The following is a 21,025-nucleotide window of genomic DNA, read 5'->3' on the forward strand; positions in this document are numbered from 1 at the left end:
TTCTTTTATGCCTATGATTAAGGGCGGAAACACCCAGAATGCATCAAGAGAACCATGCTGTGTGTTTTTATGATATAAAAAATAAAGATACAAGTTTTTTTAAAGTAGTCCCGCGCTGCGGTGCTCCATTCTTTTTCTTGAACCTTGGATATACACCTATTGTCCTCCAGCTCAGAGACATGTTTTTAACAGAAGATTGCCTCTGTATACTTTTTAAGCTAATGGCACATTGTTTGATCCTGGGTGTTTTGCCATCCAAGCATTTAAAGCTTGGCAAGGTGGCAACAAAATTGTTCCCTACTGAAGTTAATGGCAATGTTTCCAAGCTATTGTCACCCAAACCACAAGTGCATTTGTGGATCCAAGTGATAGTCATTAAGTACAATTACATACTGTAATGGCCTAAAAATGCAAGTAAAACACTTAAATCAGAGTATGACTGCACCAGGCATTTTTTTATTCAGCAAAACTCCACTTCTGTGCTAAAATCAACAGTTTTATGGTGGGCAGCATGTTGGGTTGCAGGTAGAGTTGTGAGTCTGAGTTGGTAAAAATGTGGGTCCCTGGACAAGAAATTTTAGTCTTTTTCACTGCCACCGCTATGGGCCTTAGTTCCTGACGTCTATGTGATTCTTGTGCACAGCCAGGAATCTCCTCTTTTTCACCAGGTCACCATTAGGTAAGTTAGTATCCCAGATATATTCAGGAGATAGGACTTTAGTGGGTTTATTAAAGAAAAGATACTTATTGAAATGAGATTCTTCTTGCCACACAGCTTCAATGTTCTTTTTCTTGTCAGCAACAATGCCTTTGTGACAAAATGTGCTAAGTTTATTAATCTCTTCTACTGTCCCCCCATAGAAAGCAGCCATGTAGTAGAAATCTCCTTCTCCATATGGTATATAGGCTGCTGATTCTGGGTTCCGGTCGTAACTCAACTCATTACGTTGAGTAAGGAAAAATCCAGGGTGTATAGTGGCCACCAGGTCCCCTAGGATCTCTACTCCTACATGGTCATTAAATACCATATCCACATCAGCACACACCAAGTAGTCCACCTCCTTTGGCAGCCGATCATGGGTCAAGTTAACCAGGATCTGCATACGCTTCATCGAAATATCCTGCCAGCGTTTATCAGCTTCAACCTCCAGTAGGTTCAAAGTGCGTCCAGCACCCAAACTTATTTTCGGTACTGCTGCAGTGTTGTCAGTGAATGCATAATATGTTACACTGTACCCAACCATAAAATGTTGTTCTGCCGATTCCAAAAATGGAAGGAGAAATCGAATATACCTAAGAAGAGACCACAAAAAGCATTTAGTAGAAAAATTGACTGTACCAGTAAAATTACTATTATGCAATTTGACTCACAGGTTGGGCATTCTGGGAACTGATCACAACGTGTAAACTTGTTGTTTTAATGATTTCAATGACTATTTCATTTTAGAGTTGTATTTCCTGCTGGCGATGAGGCAAACCTGGGGGTTCAAGAGGATTTCTCAGCTATATGACTTATATCAGGAAAATGTTCCTATAATCATATATCAGGAAAATGTTTCTATAATCATAAAGTGAATAATGTAAAATATAAATGATAAAATATAAATGATATAAAGTCACCAAGGAGTTACTCAAGGCCAAGTGCAGGTCATACAGGTCATAGAACTCCAGGGTGACTTTTAATATCCTCATATTTTACGAAAGGGGATACATTATTCATTATAGCACACAAGTTTCGCTGAGTCATGTGGCAGAAATTACATTACTAAGCACCAATTATAACTGATGACATCACTAAGCACTGATTATAAGGATAACATTTACAGGATATTCACAGCTTTCATGTATTATAATACCATAAAAGCTGTGATATTTAGCTTTGTAAAGCATTATCTGCCAGCTAATAAGAAAGCCACTTTGTTTAGTTGGATACCAAAAATATATAATGGGGAAATTCTTTTTGTCAATTTTCCTAATTGTCACCTGCATCTTTCATGTCCAACAACTCAATTCACTGGAAGGGGTACCAACATCATCCCAATTTCAACTGCAATTTCAACTCCAGAGGCTCCACAGCACTCCAGAATTACACCTTTACTGAGCAACATATTGGAATAACAACATAATCAGTAACGTAACTAAGTGGTATCGGGCTGGGTTCAAGCCAAGCTACCAGGCCCCCCACCCCCCTCTCGGAACTATCTTCTGAGCAGATAACGAGCCCCGAGGGGCTCCCCCTGCTCCCCCGATAGTTCCGCCACTAAACATGAATTCTTTAGTCCATAAAGCATATATTCAGTAGGGAGACAGGATATCTGTTGCTTTAAAGGGATACTGTCATGGGAAAAAAAAAAAATTTCAAAATGAATCAGTTAATAGTGCTGCTCCAGCAGAATTCTGCACTGAAATCCATTTCTCAAAAGAGCAAACAGATTTTTTTATATTCAATTTTGAAATCTGACATGGGGCTAGACATTTTGTCAATTTCCCAGCTGCCCCATGTCATGTGACTTGTGCCTGCACTTCAGGAGAGAAATGCTTTCTGGCAGGCTGCTGTTTTTCCTTCTCAATGTAACTGAATGTGTCTCAGTGAGACATGGGTTTTTACTATTGAGTGTTGTTCTTAGATCTACCAGGCAGCTGTTATCTTGTGTTAGGGAGCTGCTATCTGGTTACCTTCCCATTGTTCTTTTATTTGGCTGCTGGGGGGGGAAAGGGAGGGGGTGATAATCACTCCAACTTGCAGTACAGCAGTAAAGAGTGATTGAAGTTTATCAGAGCACAAGTCACATGACATGGGGCAGCTGGGAAATTGACAAAATGTCTAGCCCATTGTCAGATTTCAAAATTGAATATAAAAAAATCTGTTTGCTCTTTTGAGAAATGGATTTCAGTGCAGAATTCTGCTAGAGCAGCACTATTAACTGATTCATTTTGAAAAAAATTTTTTTCCCATGACACTATCCATTTAATGATTAATACCACAAAGGCTCAATAAAGGTTACTTTTTGTAAGGTCTCGAGTGCCCTGGAGTATTTGGAGTGAAATCATTTTTGTGCAGTATAATTTTTATATTCCAACCTAATTTCTGCCTTTTTCTCTTACTTTTTCACTGCAAGCACAAACAGTCCAATCCTTTTGCCTTTAAACTGGTTGTTTAAAATACGAAGGTCATATGTTCCATCCCATATAATAGGTGCGAGCCAGGGAGTGAGGACTTCGAGAGCAGCTTTCCGTCTGAAAATCAAATGAACTGAACAGGTTGGCAATACTTGGAATACATCACATATACTGTATCTGCTTTAGATCAGTGATAATTAATAGGCAACCCAAAAATAATATGCTCATTATGAACTTTCTGTCGTGATTATACGGGTATGTCTTGGAAATTATGGCTAAAAGGAATATCAAAGTGGGAGCGACCTGAAATTTTCAGCACAGTGCAATGTTCAATGACTTTTTAAGGGCCCCAGCAAAGCTCTATATGTTGTTTAGATGACCCTGCTAGTCCACAGATATAGAGATGATAGAGATATATGGCCTGTCGGGGGACTTTTGTGTTTGGTGGCCCCCTGGAGTGAGGTTCTCTGGCAGGCAGGGACCCCAGTCCACCTTGTGTCCATAGGTACTCCTTCCTTCCAGTTCTTGTATGACTTGGAAGTAAGATGCATGCATATGTAGGTCTACGTGAACATTATTTCTCATGTAATTTTATAAATATATATTTTGCATGCTCATAAAACAGGTCATTGGCTAATTTAGCTAAAAAGAAGAAAACATTTGAGTGTTTCATTACACAGTATTTGTTTTGGGTATTATTGGTGGGAAAAGGCACTCCAATTTAAGAAGGAAGGGTTTTATGCCACCAGCTGCAAATAAACCAACTTGGGCTATCAGGAGCAGATGTCAGTGGCTGTCCTGCAGATAACCAGTCTGAAGACAGTTGCCAGAGGTGAGTACGAGACCTCCTTTGGATTCTGTAGGTCTTGGGCACTTGGGGGGCTAAGGAGCCAGTGGTGGAAACAGCAGAAGCCATGGTTGTTGTCAGATAGGCCTACCAAGCTAGAGCAGGAGATAAAAGAGGGCCACACTTTTCAGAGGGCAGTTGGGAGGGTGCAAACAGGTCAATAGGCATGGAAGACCACTGATGACTTAATGGGTTACAGTCTTGGAAGGTGAAGTGTATGTGTGTGTGTGTGATGGGATAGCCCAATATAAATATCAAAAATTGTGCATATCCATGACATGCATGGAATGAGGTTTACTTTTCAAAGGATTTTAATCCAACGATTATCCTTCGACCAAAAAAAATGGTTGAATAGTCGAACGATTTTTAGTTTGAATCCTTCGATTCGAAGTCAAAGTCGTAGTCGAAGGTCGAAGTAGCCCATTCGATGGTCGAAGTAGCCCAAAAAACACTTTGAAATTCGAAGTTTTTTACTTCGAATTCTTCGCTTGAAGTTAATGAATTGGCCCCTTAATGTCATGTATTTTGAACGTACAAAATAAATAGCTGAAGGTATATCAGGCTTCAGAAGTGCTATTTCAAATTCAAAACACAAGTTGCCATTACGTTTTTAAAGGCACTGAATACTCACCAAATTCTGTACAAGGATTTATATTGACTGAAACCAAACAACAAAAGAAAATAGAGTTCTAGACTGGAGACAATGTACCTTATATTTGGGCGACGCAGCAGAAGTTTCCTTTCATTTTGTTTTATTTCCATTAAATGTTCATTCAAATCATCATTTCTGGGGTCTTCTAATTGTTTCTCCTGAAACACAACCCGTGTGTTCTGCATTCTAAATAACACAGAAAAGGAAAAAAAATGTGTTTAGTCACCGAGAACACATGTTGCAGTTAGGGTAAGATACTGTAATACAGTGTACAGGTTTGTCCTATATAAAGAACTACAAATATATAACAAAGTGCTGAAGTAGGTAAAAATATGGTGAGCAGAATAAAGCTGGCTGAATCATCGTACTATCGAACTTTCCTCATCTCCCGACCTGCCACTAACCATTCAGATAAAGTAGAAAAGAACAGGTCAGCCGATGTTCTGCCCCACAGCAATCGTACGAAAGTTAAGTCCGACAAAAGCTGGTGACAGTCTCCCTCTGAAAATCGTACGATCGGCAATATACGCAGAGATATCGGCAGCCAACAGAAATCTTTTAACCTGTCTGGTCGACCAAACGACCGATCTCCGCCGGACGAAAAATGTTGGGACTCTCCACACACTGTCCGAAAATCGTATGAATTCTCGATTTGTACGATCAGATCTTTGCATCTATGGCCAGCCTTAGTCATGTGAACGTCTGCACACGCACAACTGCGAGCACATACACTTTAGCGCAAGGGAACTCTGAGTTCCCAATGCATTTTACTATGCGGCGGGTGGCATGCGGCGGGCGGCATGCCGCCCCTAAAATTCCGCCGCCCTAGGACCAAGCCTTTGTGGCTTAGCCACAAATCTGGGCCTGGTCAGAAGAAGCAAATAATTTGAAAACTATAAAAAAGAAAAAATGAAGAACAATTGTAAATTTGCTTAGCATTGACCACTCTATAACATACTAAAAGTTAACAGAAAGGTGAACCACCCCTTTAAAGATCTTTTCTCTAAGCATGTAATACACAAAACAAAATGAATATTACTTCCTAAGAAGAATATGGGCTATGGCAAAGGATGAGATTTGTCGCACGCAGGAAATCTGTGCAGCAATCCAAAATTTAGTGAGTGGCAAGGCCTTTTCAGGATATGTCACCCGCCATAGTACAGATTTTCAGCAGAAAATATGCTCTTAGGATCCACTAATACTCAATTGTGCAGCAAATAGCTTTGTTGTTTATTGGAGGAAGCACAAGAAACAATGGTCAGTGGCACCTGCTTAGTACTGGAAAATCCCTGGTGAACCCTAGCCTGTTTGGGTTTGCCCCCAATTTATGCAGCACAGAGCATTAATGCAATAGTACCTTTTCCAGGTTCTACTTTTTATGACTATGAAGATTTTCATTCATCCAGGTCATAGTATATCTAGTATAGGTCAATCTAAAAACAACTGGACTTGCTGAGTAATCAATGAAGACGTTTCACTACTCATCCGAGCATCTTCTTCAGTTCAACTGACTGGTGTGGGAAATTCTCGGCATATAAACTCTTCCACTAATCCATTTACAATGGCACATTGTAAGTCTTCAAAGAGGTGACATCTGAAGAAATTCACAGAGGTGTTGATTCTGTGTAGTTGTGATAGGATTATCCAATGTGTCATGCAACTCCTAGATACAGGTGTTACTTGTGAGAGTTGCATGAATGGATGTGTGAAGTGTTCTGAATCCGCCATAGTGTGGCACCAAGGGAGTTAAATAGATAATTTGGGATTTTTTTTAAATTGGGATTTTTTTTCTCCAGCCTTTGTTTTCCCTGATGAATTCTAGACAAGACATACAAGCAATACATATTATGGTGTTTATACAAATGGCCTGTAGGTGTCACTGTGCACAAGAGTTATACTGTGTATACATAGTACTTTCTATACAGTTTAAGGTGTTAGAGTTGAAGTTCCTGTTGAAGTGTAATGGCTGCATGAACATGCTAATGAAGCACAGTTATACTATACTCATCCTCTGCTACCAAAACATAAATTGGCGACAAGATGTCTCTTCTACCTCTGCAGCAGCCTGCAGCTTTTCTTCCAAACTCTGGTGAGCCTACCATAGCTTTTACTGTTTGGATCCATACGTTTTAAAATTACATTATTGCTGCTGAGGGGAGATTTCTGCTGCTGGAACGCGTGCTTTACTTATTCACTGCCTGGGAGCAGAGGGACAGAGTATAATTTATACATTACCATTACCTGATGAGACTTATGAAACTGCACTTACTGCTATAAAGAACATTTTTGTGCTAAGAGTAAATGTGGTTGCTGAAAGATATAAATTCCGCCAATGTGGACAACGTAATGGCGAATCCACAGAACAAATTGTAGAAGCTTTGAGAGAGCTGGTTGTTACCTGTGACTTTGGGAATCTAACAGATAAAAAGCTAAGAGACCAAATAGTGGAAAAAACAAACTCACCTCGCATTAGAGAGAGATTTAACCCTTGCAAAGGCTATTACAGTTGCTAGTCAAATTGAAACAGCAGTGGCAGAGGCTAAAACTCTCAGTCAGGGAACTGCTGGGAATGTACAGACTGTATATTCAGCACTGTGGCCTAAACATATGGAAAGGGATTCCCCTACACAGCAAAACCGTGCAGCAAATACAAATAAAAAATAATGCTTTCATTGTGGTTCAACACAACACACTGCATATTATGCTACATGTCCTGCAAAAGTTGTTCAGTGCTGCAAATGCAAAATAGGACATTTTGCTAAGATCTGCCGTAGTTCTGATAAGGAGGTTTATTAAGTCACTGCTTCAAATGTTACAGTATTAAGTGTGGATAAAGTTGATACATTTATTCCAGACTAGTTTATATGCACTGTTATTGTCAGTACTGCTTCTGCTGACAAGGGACACTCAATTAACCTGGTGCTTGATACAGGTTCAGCTGTTTCTATACTACCAAAGGATATTTTCTTGAAATACTTTGCAAAAGATCCTCTTGTTGCACCTACCTTGAGACTGGTCAGTTACTTAAAGTTACTTTAATCCTTGTGCTTGGTTGCTTACCAATGACTATACAATTCAATTTGAATCAAATACTGCAAAATGTGACTTTTACATTATGAATAAGGGTACTGCTATACTTGGAAGGGATCTCTTTGCTGCATTAAACCTACAATTAGTTGATGGTCTCATTACTACAGCATCAGTGCCTGCCACACAGCCAGTGTCTAAAATTTCACCACAAAGCAACACTTCACTGGGTTGTGCAAAGAACTTTCTACACAAAGTTAAGTTGCGACCAGATGTTAAACCAGTACTGAGGCGATTGCCCTACTCTATAAGGGAGACTGTCTCACAGGAACTAAAGAAACTGGAAGAGCAAGATGTGATTGAAAAATCAGAATCCTCTGAATGGGTTTCACCAATTGTTGTAACAATGAATAAAACTGGAGGTATTCGATTGTGTGTTGATCTCCGTGAACCTAATAAAGAATTTGTTATGGATAATCATTAGTGATGGGCGATTTGCGCCGTTTCGCTTCACCGGAAAATCGCAAAACGGCGAAAAATTTGCAAAACGCCGCCAGCGTCTCGTTTTTGACGCCGGCGCCCGTTTTTGACGCCAGCATTCGTTTTTTTTAAAAATATTTTTTGATGCCGGTGAATTTTTGCAGCGAATTTTCGCGGGCGTTTCGCAAATTTATTCGCTGGCGGCGAATCGTGCAAATTCGCCGCAAATTCGCGCCTGGCGAATAAATTCGCCCATCACTAATAATCATCCCTTGCCACACAGAGGAAATATTTTCAGAACTCCGAGGAGCAAAGTTCTTTTCCACCCTGGACCTTCAGAGTGCTTATCATCAAGTATTACTGCATGAGGAAAGCAGAGACCTCACTACATTTATCACCCACGATGGTTTTTTTCTGTTCAAGCGTGTACCTTATGGTCTGGCTTCAGCACCGAGTTGTTTTCAAAGACTGATGTCTTCTATACTCAATGACATACCTGGTGTACAATGCTACTTGGATGATATAATTGTCTACACTCCAACTATGGATCTTCATGACAAGTACCTAAAACATTTTCTGAAATGCATTGATTCTGCAGGACCAAAACTGAACCTTTCCAAATGCCAAAACAATGTGTACAGGTGGGCAGGGAGAGTAGCTTGATGCGTTTCGTGACCAATACGTCACTTCATCAGAAGCCTAAGCACCTCCCTTCAAAGAGCACATTTATAACCACCACCAGTAAAAGAGTAGACACACCAATTAAAACCATACATTTTTGGAAAATACACATTCTACTGAATCTAAAATGGGTACCCATGCCTTTCTGCTCCAAACTACTGAGTCGCAAGGCTTTCCCAAAATTGGCGGTTTTGGTGAAATATCTGAAAATTGCCTCAAAGCTTCAAATTTCCAGCATCATAGCGCCCATGTATCATTACGTACCACAAAAAAGCACCCATACCATGATTGCAGGGGTCCTCCAAACAGTTCGTTGCCCACTGTGCATAGGTTTACCAAAGTATCTGGCATTTAGAGGCCCCTAAATGAAGTTAGCGCATACAAATAGTCCTGTGGATAACTTTAGCTACTGAAAAATCAACACATGACTGCATTTTTTTGTGGGGTAAAAACACAGAAATATATGTTTACCACCAAAACCATATATTTTTGGATTATGGGTACCCATACCTTTCTGCTCCAAACTACTGAGAGTCGCAAGGCTTTCCCAAATTTGTCAGTTTTGGTAAAATATCTGAAAATTGCCACAAAGCTTCAACTTTCCAGCATATTATTGTCCATGCATCATTACCAGCATAAAACATCCTAAATATGAACACGGGGGTCTACTAAACAGTTTGATGCCCAATATGCATAGATTTAACAAACTAGGTGGCATACAGAGATCCCCCAAGTCCAAATAGTGCATATGAATTTTGACGTATGACACTCTGGCTACCACAATATAAGCTCCTGGTATATGTATTATGTGCCATGAGACCCCTTAACAGTAAGAAAACTATATAATTTCCGAAAGAACACATTCTGACGAATCAAAAGCAGGTAATTACAATTTTCTACTGCAAACTACCAAACTGCAAAGCTATGCTAAACATAAGGCTTTTTTTAAAAAAAATTCTGAAAATAGTCACAAAGTTTGCATTTTAACCTATTACATACCCCATAACATACCAGCAAAAGGCATTCTAAATATGAACACTAGGGGTCTACTAAACGGTTTGATGCCTCATATGAAAAGATTTACCAAAAGAAACAGAGACCCCCAAATGAAAATAGTACATGTGAATTTTCACGTATGACACTCTGCTACAATAAAAGCACCTGGTATGTGTATTATTCTCCATAAGACCCCCTAACAGCATGCAGACCCTAGTAAGCCATATATTTTCAGAAAGTACACATTCTGAGAAATCAAATGTGTTAATATGTGTTTCTGCTTCAAACTGAAAAATGGTAAAGCTATGCTGAATGTAATGACATCAAATTTCTGAAAATGAATTTTACCCCCTTACATGCCCCACATTTAGTAACGTATCATAAAACATCCTAAATATGATCGACAAGGGTCTACTGAACACTTTGATCCCAATATGCATAGATATACCATATATACTATGTGGCATACAGAGACCCCCAAATGACAATAGTGTATATAAATTTTCACAGCGGACACGCTGGGCTCTACAATACAAGGACCAGGTATGTGTGTTATGTGACATACGACCCCCTAACAGTACAGAGACCATATTAATCCATATATTTTCAGAAAGTACACATTCTGACAAATCCAATATGGGTAAATATGTGTTGCTACTCCAAACTATGTGTTTCTATGCTAATCGTAACGGTTTTTATCACATTTCTGAAAATCGTCACAAAGCTTGAATTTTACCCCATTATATGCCCCACATTTCTAACGAATCGGCATAAAACATCCTAAATATGAACAACAGGGGTCTACTGAACACTTTAGTGCCCAATATGCATAGATATACCAAACTATGTGGCGCACAGAGACCCCCAAATGACAATAGTGTATATACATTTTCACAGCTGACTCGCTGGCTGCTGCAATATAAGCACCTGGTGTGTGTATTATGCGACATTAGACCCCCCCAACAGTACAGAGACCCTAGAAAACCATAAATTTTCAGAAAGTACACATTCTGACTAATCCAATTTGGGTAAATGTGTTGATACTGCAAACTGCCAAACTATAAAGCTATGCTGAACGTAACGGTTTTTATCAAATTTCTGAAAATCGTCACAAAGCTTAAATTTTACCCCATTATATGCACCACATTTCGTAATTTATCAGCATTAAACATCCTAAATATGAACGACAGGGGTCTACTGAACACTTTGATGCCCAATATGCATAGATATACCAAACTACTGTATGTGGCGCACAGAGACTACCAATTGACAATAATGTATATACATTGTCACAGCTCACACTCTGGCTGCTTCAATAAAAGCATTCAGTATGTGTATTATGTGCCATAAGACCCTAGTAAAGAGACCCTAGAAAACCATATATTTTCAGAAAGTACAAATATAAAGTCGAGTCCCAGGATTGAGGTCTCCCCAAAGTCCAGCAACGTTTAAGGCTCTCCTCTGCCTTTACAAATAGCTTCACAAAAAAGGAATTGCTGTATCCCTCAAAGGGAGGGGAAACGACAGAAAGTTTATATAGTGTAGTATTCAGACATCAGAATCCCAGATTGAATATTTTAGCCTGGAAAAATAGGTTTTACGGATAGAAATAAGCAAGCAACACTTATGCAGAGCTGAAAATGCAATAAAATGGCTAACAATGCACCAAAATCCCCAATATTTCAATACAATCACTGAAATAACATACAAAAGGTATTGCACAGTACGGTTAGCGAATATGCTATTCGCAAAGGCAATAACAAAAAAAAAAAACTTTCAGCCAAAAACACAATGCGATAAAGAAAAATAAAAAGCCACAAAACGGCGTATGTGTGTATGCAAGTGTGTGTGTGACCCCCCCCAGTGGGTGTGAACTCCCATCCCCCAAAAAAGTATGCGAGTGTGTATAAGTGTAAATCTAAGCATCTATTAGTGTAAATAGTGTGTGTAAGTATATTTTGTGTGTGTTACACTAACCTGGGGTGTGTAGCTGCAGATCTGTGTCCATGATGGCAGGAGGAGTGGAGGAGCAGGAGGGAGTCACCAGAGCCGTTGGGCGTCACTAGAAGAAGGAGGAAGTGCAGCAGCAGCGCACAGACACGTGCGCCTGTTTCATCTATGGGGGCCGTGGATGATCGTGCCCCAGGTGCCCCTTTCCCACCCGCTCCGCTCATTGCCTAGGGGCTTCTGAGCGAGTGGGGAAGGAGTGAGCAGCATTTAAAGCCGCTCCTGCACTCCCCCGCATGCATATACTGCAGAACGTAGAATCTACATTATGTGGCATTTCAAGATACTTTTCCACAGAACGTAGATTCTACGTTCCGTGGCACTTAAAGGGTTAAATAATATTGCAACAATTGTTCAACTAATCTTTGATTTTGCCTAATAGGAAAGAATAGGAATCCAGATTTTGCTATGGAGTGCTATTATCATATATACCAGTAGGAGGGATGCAGGAGAATTTTTAGCAATGCAGGGAGCAGTTATCTGGTTACCTTCTCATTGTTCTTTTCATGGGCTTCCAAAGGGGGGGGGGGTGAAGGGAGGAGGCAATATCACACAAACTCGTAGTGCAGACTGTGTTGCAGGTTACAGCATAAACAGTGACTGAAGTTTATTAGGGCACAAATCACATGATTGAGGGTAATAATGATGCTTGATCTGAATGTTATTAATGGGAGAAAAAACTAAATAATTAGGAAGGCCGGCATTTTTTGCAGCAACACTATTAACTGATATGTTTTTAAAAAATATATGTTTCCTGATAAATACTTTAACCATGGTCGTGATGATGTGAAATGAGGGTATAAAAACTGATCACTTCAACCTTAATAAAGGCCGGACAAACAAATATTTTTGTTTTATTTGCTGAAGACCTGTGAGTGCAGAACTTTTGATGTTTGCATCTGAACGGCTGTTTTTTTACTTTGTTTGGTGTGCACCTCTAATGTGTATATAGTTCCATGTGCAAATTCATTTATTTAAAAAATAAGGTAGCTTATTGTGGCTGTAGAAGGTATATCAGATACTAACTTATATGAACTGATTCGATTATATTTAAAATATCATATGTTATTAAGCATGAGAATGAAAACAGTGGTGTAACTATAGAGGAATGTTGCAGGGGGGATGCAGGCAATGGGGGGGGGTTCCAGACCGCAGGGTCAGCATACTCATAGCATAAAAATTACCCCTCCCCACTGCTCTTCTGTAAATAGATGCACAAGTATTTGGCAGCGCAAGGGGGTTGTATCGTACACAGGATCTATCACCCTTCTATGATATTTGTGATTAAGACTAGGCAGAATAGTAACATGTTACTTTTCCTAAAAGATCTTTACAGTTATTGGAGTACAATAAGACAATTGTGGTCTACATCTAACCTAGAAATTGTGGTTGGAGTTTAGCTTCCTTTGTACCATGAAAGGGCAAACAGGTGTGAGGTACTGCCAGGGCCGATGCGGCCATGAGGCAAGGTGACAATCTTGCCTCAGGCGGCACAGAGCGGCCAGTCACCAAGGGCTGCAAAAAGCCGCCTCTGGTAACTTTAAGAGACGAGTTTCCATTTTTAAAATGGAAATTGGGCTCTTCTAGTGCAGCGGGCACAATAGCACTCACTGCACTAGCGATGCAGCCCGCTCCGACGCTGGAAGTTAGAAGAGCAGAGCAGGAGGGGGGACGGCATTGGGGCTGCTGCATCCGGTCTCATTACCTACAAAAAAAAAAATTATTTTATCACCTACTAGGTCTATCCTTCCCTAACCGGGCCTTAGGTCAGTCTATCTAAATAACCAATTGGGAGCAACAAATAATTATTTTAAGTGTCCCTTTTGTTCAGGCCAGTAGGTGCCTCCATCTTTGGCAAAGGTGGGAAGGTGATGTCTGTTACTCACTTTAACTTTATTCAAGACTGTCACAGATTTTCTAAATTGGATACAGAGATTGCCAAGTATAAACTGATGATAAATAACCCATAGGCAGCAGAAGTTGCTTTTATCTGGGGGGACCAAGAATAAGACAATGTGGCGCACGTAGCATATACTGTACAGTATACTTATAAACAGTAACAGGCAGCAAGGACTTCCTCCCCAAGAACATTATATATTGTGAGAGGCAGTGGGTACCTGCACCACAGCACATTGTATATAGTGAAATGCAAAGGGTACGCCCCTCCCTCCTCATTCCATTTTTCCTGGCCACTCCATATCAGCATTACAACCGGGGATCTCTTCCCATCCCCGCCCATAGACCAGAACATTCCTCCTTACCAAAACCCTTTAACACCAACCCCGAAGCCCATCTGCCTCATCTTTTTTCTTTGTGTCCTTGCTTGACCGGAGGCTTCCTCCTAGTTGGTTATATCCCCTGGGCAAGTAATAAGCTTCCTGAGGTGGATTGGGCATGAGTGCATTTGTCTTCTTCCCTTTCTTGTTTAGGCAGGGATAGATAGGTGGAAGCAGGAACCAGATTCGATTTTGCTGATTTTTACCTAGCTTCCGTATGAGGCCGTGTCATGGAGATGACCTTTCTAGGTAGCCTGTGACACTAAGTTCTGTTTCTCCCCTCCGTCTCCCTTGTGCTGCCAGTGAAACGCCATCCCCGTTTGCTAATCAACAGCAGGAGAGAAGTGCGGCTCTGCTCAATGTTGGCTCTCCCCTTCAGTACAGCGACCGTTTTCCTTAAGGCCCGGGAGCATCTGGGAGGGTCAGGAGCTAGGCCATGGCCGTTTTGCTTGTGGGTTAGGAAAGTCTTTTCCATATTTGGCCAGGCTCTACTACTTGAAAAATGTTTTGCCTTCTTCAAACCGGCACGTTTTTCCTCTCTTTCAAGAGGTCTCTGACCTCATCAGAGCCAAGTGGCAGAAGGCTGCTAAAAAGGTTTATTTTGTGTCTCAGGGGACCAGATTCTCCAAACTGTACCCTTTCAGAGATTTAGAGGTAAAAGAGTGAGTAAAGAAAACCACCCTGCCGATTGAAGACAGTTTGGCTCTGAGGGATCCAATGGACAGGCGGGCAGACTCAGATCTCAGAAAAGGATTTTTAGTAGTAGGAGCTGCATGCAAACCAACGGTAGCTCTTTGTGGCTAAAGCCATGTCCTTTTGGATAGAGGGAATTGATAAAGCCTTGTCAGAGAGTAGACAGGAAAAATTTCCTCTAGCCTGGTGACTGGGTTTATTTCAAAAGAAGCAGTGGATCCCACCAGGTTGGCAGCCAGATCCATGGCTCTGTCCGTAGCCGCTCAATAAGCTATCTGGCTCAGATCCTGGGCAGCAGATGTCTCCTCCAAGAAAAGCCTATGTACCTTGTCCTTTGAAGCACTGTGTCTTCTTGGATCTACACTAGATCATGTTATTGCAAAAGCCTCTGGAAGAAAAAGCCTATTCTTGCCTCAAAAAAACAAAAAGCAGAGGTCTTCTTACTTTAGATCCTACATTTTTCGTGGCTCAGGAAAGACCAGATATGGCCAACAGGTCTCCAGGAGTGGCGGGTTTCAAACCTTTTTCATGGAAAAGGGACAGGCAGCCTTCAGAAGGGATAAGTCTAAGATCTCTCAGTCCACCAAGAAACCCTCCTGACTATCCGTCCACCATAGAGAGGGTAGGAGCCAGGTTGGCGATATTCTCAGGGTATGGCTCCCCCCATTTCAGATCAGTGGTTACTAGATATCCTACGAAGAGGCTATTTTCTGTAATTTGTCTCTGTACCAGCAGATGACCATTTCGTCATTTCTTCATACCCCAGCAAAAGGGAAAAAAGAAAATCCTTGGATCATCATTTACAATGGCTAGTGGAAAAGAATGTTATCACTCCAGTCCTACAGGCAGAAAGATAAAAAGTATTCTTCTGGTAAGAAATATAATTCAGGGGGATGGAGAACCATATTGAATATAAAACTAATCAAGCACCTCAGCATTCAAAAGTTTGAAATGGAATCCATTTTCTCCATCATTGCAGCAATTCTTCCAGGGGATTGGCTTCTGTCCATCAACTTAAGGGATGCATTCCTGCATATTCCGGTGGCAGCCTCACATCAACCTTTCCTTCGCTTCGCCATTGGGGGGGGAAAGACATTTCCGATTTAGATGCCTACCCTTCGGTCTAGCAACCGCTCCCAGGGTTTTCTCATAGATTTTAGTCACCTTAATTGCGGCACTCAGACTAAAGGGAATTTCCATTTGGCATTATCTGGACAACATTCTCTTGTCCACGAGGGACCAAGAAGCACTGCTCAAATATCGAGATCAAGTCCTGAACTTCCTTATCTCTCACGGGTGGCTAAGAAGAGTCAATTATCTCCCATCCCAGTCCCTGATTTATCTAGGACCTGGTTAAACACACGGGAGAATTTGGTATCTCTTCCTCCTCAGAAGATTCATCTCCCAATTCGTTTCAAGGAATCACTTGATTGGTGGACCTCGGAGGAAAATTTGGCGAGAGGTTTTCCGTTAGCTCAACCTGGATGGAAAATCTTAGTCACTGATGAATCAACCTGGGACTGGAGGGCTTGCCTAAATTTGAGATGGGTGCAGGGGAAGTGGCCCTCATGTCAGAGTGGCATTCCCTCGAATATCCTGGAGTTAAGGGCAGTGAAGTTGGCTCTGTTCTCCTTTGCCAAAGTTCTAAAGGGCTCCTCGGTCAAGATTCTAATAGACAACACACAGCAGACTATGTCAAACGATAAGGGGGCACCAGGAGCAAGTCCCTACTTCAGGAAGTCCAGCCCATCTTGCAATGGGCAGAGAAGAAACTGGTCTTGCTGACTCTCCCACCTCTCATGAAAGAACAACCTAGAAGCAGACTTTCTAAGTTGCAACTGCATGTCAAGTCATGAGTGCTCCTTGAATCAGGAGGTCTTTCAGACTCTGTAAGGGAAATGGGGTCTTCCAGAAGTCGATCTCATGGCATCCCATCCCATCTCAATGCAAAGCTTCCAGTTTTCTTTTCAAGGAGATTTTGCCCGACAGAGCAGGGTTCAGATGCCCTGCTTCAGAACCGGTCCTTCAGACTGGCCTATGCCTCTCCACCATTTCCTCTCATCATGAGGACCCTTCAGAAGGTAGTTCAGGACAGGATCGAATTGATCTTGATTGCACCCAACTGGCCACGCATGCCATGGTACCCGTTGCTTCTAAAGTGGTCATTGGCTCCTCCATGGTTCCTTCCAGGAAGGAGGGATCTGTTGAACCAGGGACCTATACTTCACCCGAATCCAGCAGCTTTATGCATTCAAGCCTGGAGGTTGAGCGCAAAAGACTTGAAAGTCAAGAACTTCCAAGGGGAGTTATAGATACTCTTGAAGGCAAGGAAATCTTCCACGTCATCCACCTATCATAGAATCTGGGAAAGATTCCAGCTTTGGTGCATCTGAAATGGCCTTTCATGGGAGGAGATAGCTCTTCTACAAGTTCTAGGCTTCCTCCAATCTGGCCTAGAAAAGGGTCTACAGTATAGAACCTTAAAGGCTCATCCCGCAGCCATCTCAGCTATGTCAGGTACACCCTGGTCTTTGGATCCAACAGTCCAGAGATTTTTCAATGCGATTCTCAAAGTGTGGCCTCCTGGGGTTAAAGCACCACCGACCTGGAGTCTTCCATTAGTCCTGGGGTCTTAATCTATGCAACCATTTGAGCCCCTGGAGTCAGTTTCTTTCTGGCTTCTTACCCTCAAGACCTTATTTCTGCTGGCTATAGCCTCGGCATGCAGAGTTGGTGAATTGCAGGCTCTCTCCTTTGCTCAGGACCACATTTCGTTCCTGCATGACAGTCATTTTAAAGCCAGTTCCTTCCTTCCTTCTGAAAGTAGTGTCAACCTTTCACGCAAGGTAGAACTCTCTTTCCATCTTTCCAGGGGATATGCAAGAGCAAAATAATCTAAAGAAGATTGATCCGGTGCAGTGTCTAAATCGTTACTGTATCAGGTCCCTTTAGAGAAACCGATAAGACTATTTGTTGTTCCAGCGGGAAACCGGAAAGGACAAGCTGCTGCCTCTTCAACCATCAGCAGTTGGGGCAGTTTCTTATTCTTGGGCAGCCTTGGTAGATGTCACAGCATCCCAGGTCTGTGAAGTAGCCTCATGGTCTTTGACTCGACCCTTCATTAAACATTACAGACTAGATCTGCCCTCTTCAAGTAAACATGCCTTTGCAACAGGAGCCCATCTTGCTTTTTCTAGTCAATAAATTTGTTTGCAGCATTTTGGTGTTTGTGTCTTTTCCCACCCTAAGGGAATTGTATGACTTGGTATATCCGGTTGTAATGCTGATATGGAGTGGCCAGGAAAGTGGAGAATTCCTATCATACTTACCGTAATTCTCTTTTCCTGGCCACTCTCCTGATCGACATTCCCCACCCCAGTCAGGTCAGGTGCTTGGTATTCGACAAGGTAGATGGGCTCAGGGGTTGGTAATAAAGGTTTTGGGAGTGAGGAGACATTCTGGTCTATGGGCAGGGATGGGAGGAGCTCCTGGTTGTAATGCTGATATGGAGAGTGTAACAAAACTGCATCACCAATGAAACAAACAATGTGGGCTGGATATGTTCCGCAGGGTTGTATATGAATTAGCAAATACTCAAGGAAAGAACAATAGGATTGGAGTCGTGCCCCCTGTTAGATCAGGAGCAACGTGCCCCGCCCCTCTGCAACCCAGTTCAGAACACCTGCCACAAAAATCTATACGGATGAGACTAACTAAAATATAACTTTTAATATTGCCGTTAAAATTATAAACACATAACACGTGAACCACAAAATTGCTCCACAACCATAATAACAACAAACTCACTGCGTGTGAATGCGCAGTGCCAGACCGTGTCCTAAAAAACAATTAATTAAAACGTCGCAAAGGTGGATGGATGGCGTCACCTACATCCAATTACAAAAACAGTGGCTCAATTAGCTCCATAGTTAGGGATAAAGTGTATAACTGTTCGCTAAGGATGCCCCCCTCCCTTCCAATCCCATGCAGATCACCTGCCTGTCTACGTTGGGAGTATAGGAGCTTGTCTCACCATCCTCCACCTATGCCGCCTTGCCCTACGCGTTTCGCCGCGTGAACGGCTTCCTCAGGGGCATAAGTGAGTTGCGGTCGTGGAGTGACCGTTTAAATATCCTCTCGCCGGTATTTCCAATGTGTGTTTCCGCCGACTTGCATCATTTCCGGAAGTTGCGGTTCAGCTTAGCCCATCCTAATGCGCATGCGTACGCTACTACCCTACTACGTCATTTCCGGCCATTGCGGTTCAGCCTGGCTTCTCTTCCAATGCGCATGTACATGCTGCGCGTCATTTCCGGCCATTGCGGTTCAGCCTGGCTTCTCTTCCAATGCGCATGTACATACTACGCGCATCAATATATAACTATATCAATTTGCTTTAAAGCCAGCAACGCATGCGTGCCTCAAGACGGTCTACAATTATGTTCTTTTTACTACAAAGTCATATGCGCATGCGTATATCATACAGATATAGGAAAATAAATTTATGGTATGAGTCTATGAAGGGACTTATTGTAACGTAGCATCCATGTCATGTGTTTAAGAAAAAATATATGAAAAGAAATGAGCAAAAATAAATCAAATTTAATATAAGTAGCACCACAAAATCATTTTGTTAAGTAAATAAATAGGTAAATAGAAATGGGGAATACGAAACATATGTATTAACGTAGGAGCCCTACAGTGCACTGCTCCCTGACATCATAAAAATGGGGAGAAGGTAAATCCTTCATTAAGGCCATTTGGGGATTTGCTGTTCATAGCATAAATCCATCTGGCTTCTGCCTGCAATAATTTATTATTTGTATCTCCTATTCTCGAGGTCTGTTTTAATTTCTCCACTGCAAAAAACTGCATCACTTTAGTGTTACCACTGTGTTGTTCATTTATATGTACTGCTATAGACGTGTTACGTCTGTGTTTAACGTCCCCCACGTGTTCCAAAATTCTCCTCCGAAACTCACGTAGGGTTTTCCCCACATATATTTTTCCACACATACATTGCATTATGTACACCACGCAAGTACTCTTACAATTAATGTAGTTCTTTATGGTGTACTCCGTATTATCCCGTGATTGGTTAACATTTAATGTTCTTACCACAAAAGGGCATGCTGAACAATCCCCACATCTGTGGCAGCCCTTTATTTTTGATGTTAGCCATGTTGTTTTAGTGGCTTGAGTGTAATGGCTCCTTGTTAATGTATCCCTCAGATTCTTGCTCCGTCTAAAAGTAATAAGCGGAGTATCTCCAATCACCTCCTTTAAATGAGAATCCTGCTGCAGTATATGCCAATGTTTATTTATTATATGTTTGATTTTGTTATGTTCTGCACTAAAGTCACAGATTAGTCTAAAAGGTTTGGTATCATTCTTGCCAACAAGATTCTTAGCTCCGCTATGGGTGTTGTTGGAGGTTAACAGAGATTGTCTGTCAGTTTCCAGAGCCCTTTTATACGCTTTTTTCAGGCAATTGTGACTATATCCCCTCTCACGAAACCGTTCGTACAGCTGTTTAGCCTCTCTTTTGAAATCCTCTTGATTACTACATATACGTTTAATTCTTAGATATTGTCCCACTGGAATTCCAGTAACCGTTCTATGGGGATGTTGGCTGCGTGCGTGAAGTAAGCTATTAGTGGCTGTCTCTTTCCTATATAGAGTAGTTGCTAAGTTACCCTGTTGATCCCGGAAAATTTTGATGTCCAAAAAATTAACCATGTCTTTATGTATTTGTGCAGTGACCTTCAGATTGCTATTGTTGATATTTAGTTTATCGACAAATGTAAAGAATTGCTCTTTGGTACCTGACCATATGATGACTACGTCATCTATATAGCGAAGCCATAGCGATATTAGTTGTGCGTATTCAGCTAGTTGTTCATTAAATACATAGTTACTCTCCCACCATCCCAAAAATATATTGGCATAGGTGGGTGCGCACGGACTCCCCATCGCGGTACCCCTAATTTGATGGTAATATGTGTTATTGAACGTAAAATAATTATGCGTTAGTACGAACTCTAATAGTTCGACAATGAAGACATTGTGTTTAATATACATTTTTATGATGTCAGGGAGCAGTGCACTGTAGGGCTCCTACGTTAATACATATGTTTCGTATTCCCCATTTCTATTTACCTATTTATTTACTTAACAAAATGATTTTGTGGTGCTACTTATATTAAATTTGATTTATTTTTGCTCATTTCTTTTCATATATTTTTT

General features: G+C 41.4%; 1 protein-coding gene across 1 annotated transcript in view; it reads right to left on the reverse strand.

Annotated features, from left to right (window-relative positions):
- Positions 1-434: 434 nt before the first annotated feature.
- Positions 435-21,025, reverse strand: part of LOC108714350 (histo-blood group ABO system transferase 2) — a 29,475-nt gene continuing 8,884 nt past the window's right edge. Inside the window, exons 2-4 of the mRNA XM_018258487.2 lie at positions 4,677-4,805; positions 3,106-3,237; positions 435-1,293 (exon numbers count right to left, since the gene is read on the reverse strand). Of these exons, the coding sequence (XP_018113976.1) occupies positions 609-1,293; positions 3,106-3,237; positions 4,677-4,805 (946 nt within the window). The 3' untranslated portion in view covers positions 435-608. The remainder of the gene's footprint in view (positions 1,294-3,105; positions 3,238-4,676; positions 4,806-21,025) is intronic.

The sequence above is a fragment of the Xenopus laevis genome, chromosome 4L (genome assembly GCF_017654675.1).
Source record: "Xenopus laevis strain J_2021 chromosome 4L, Xenopus_laevis_v10.1, whole genome shotgun sequence".
Taxonomy (NCBI): domain Eukaryota; kingdom Metazoa; phylum Chordata; class Amphibia; order Anura; family Pipidae; genus Xenopus; species Xenopus laevis.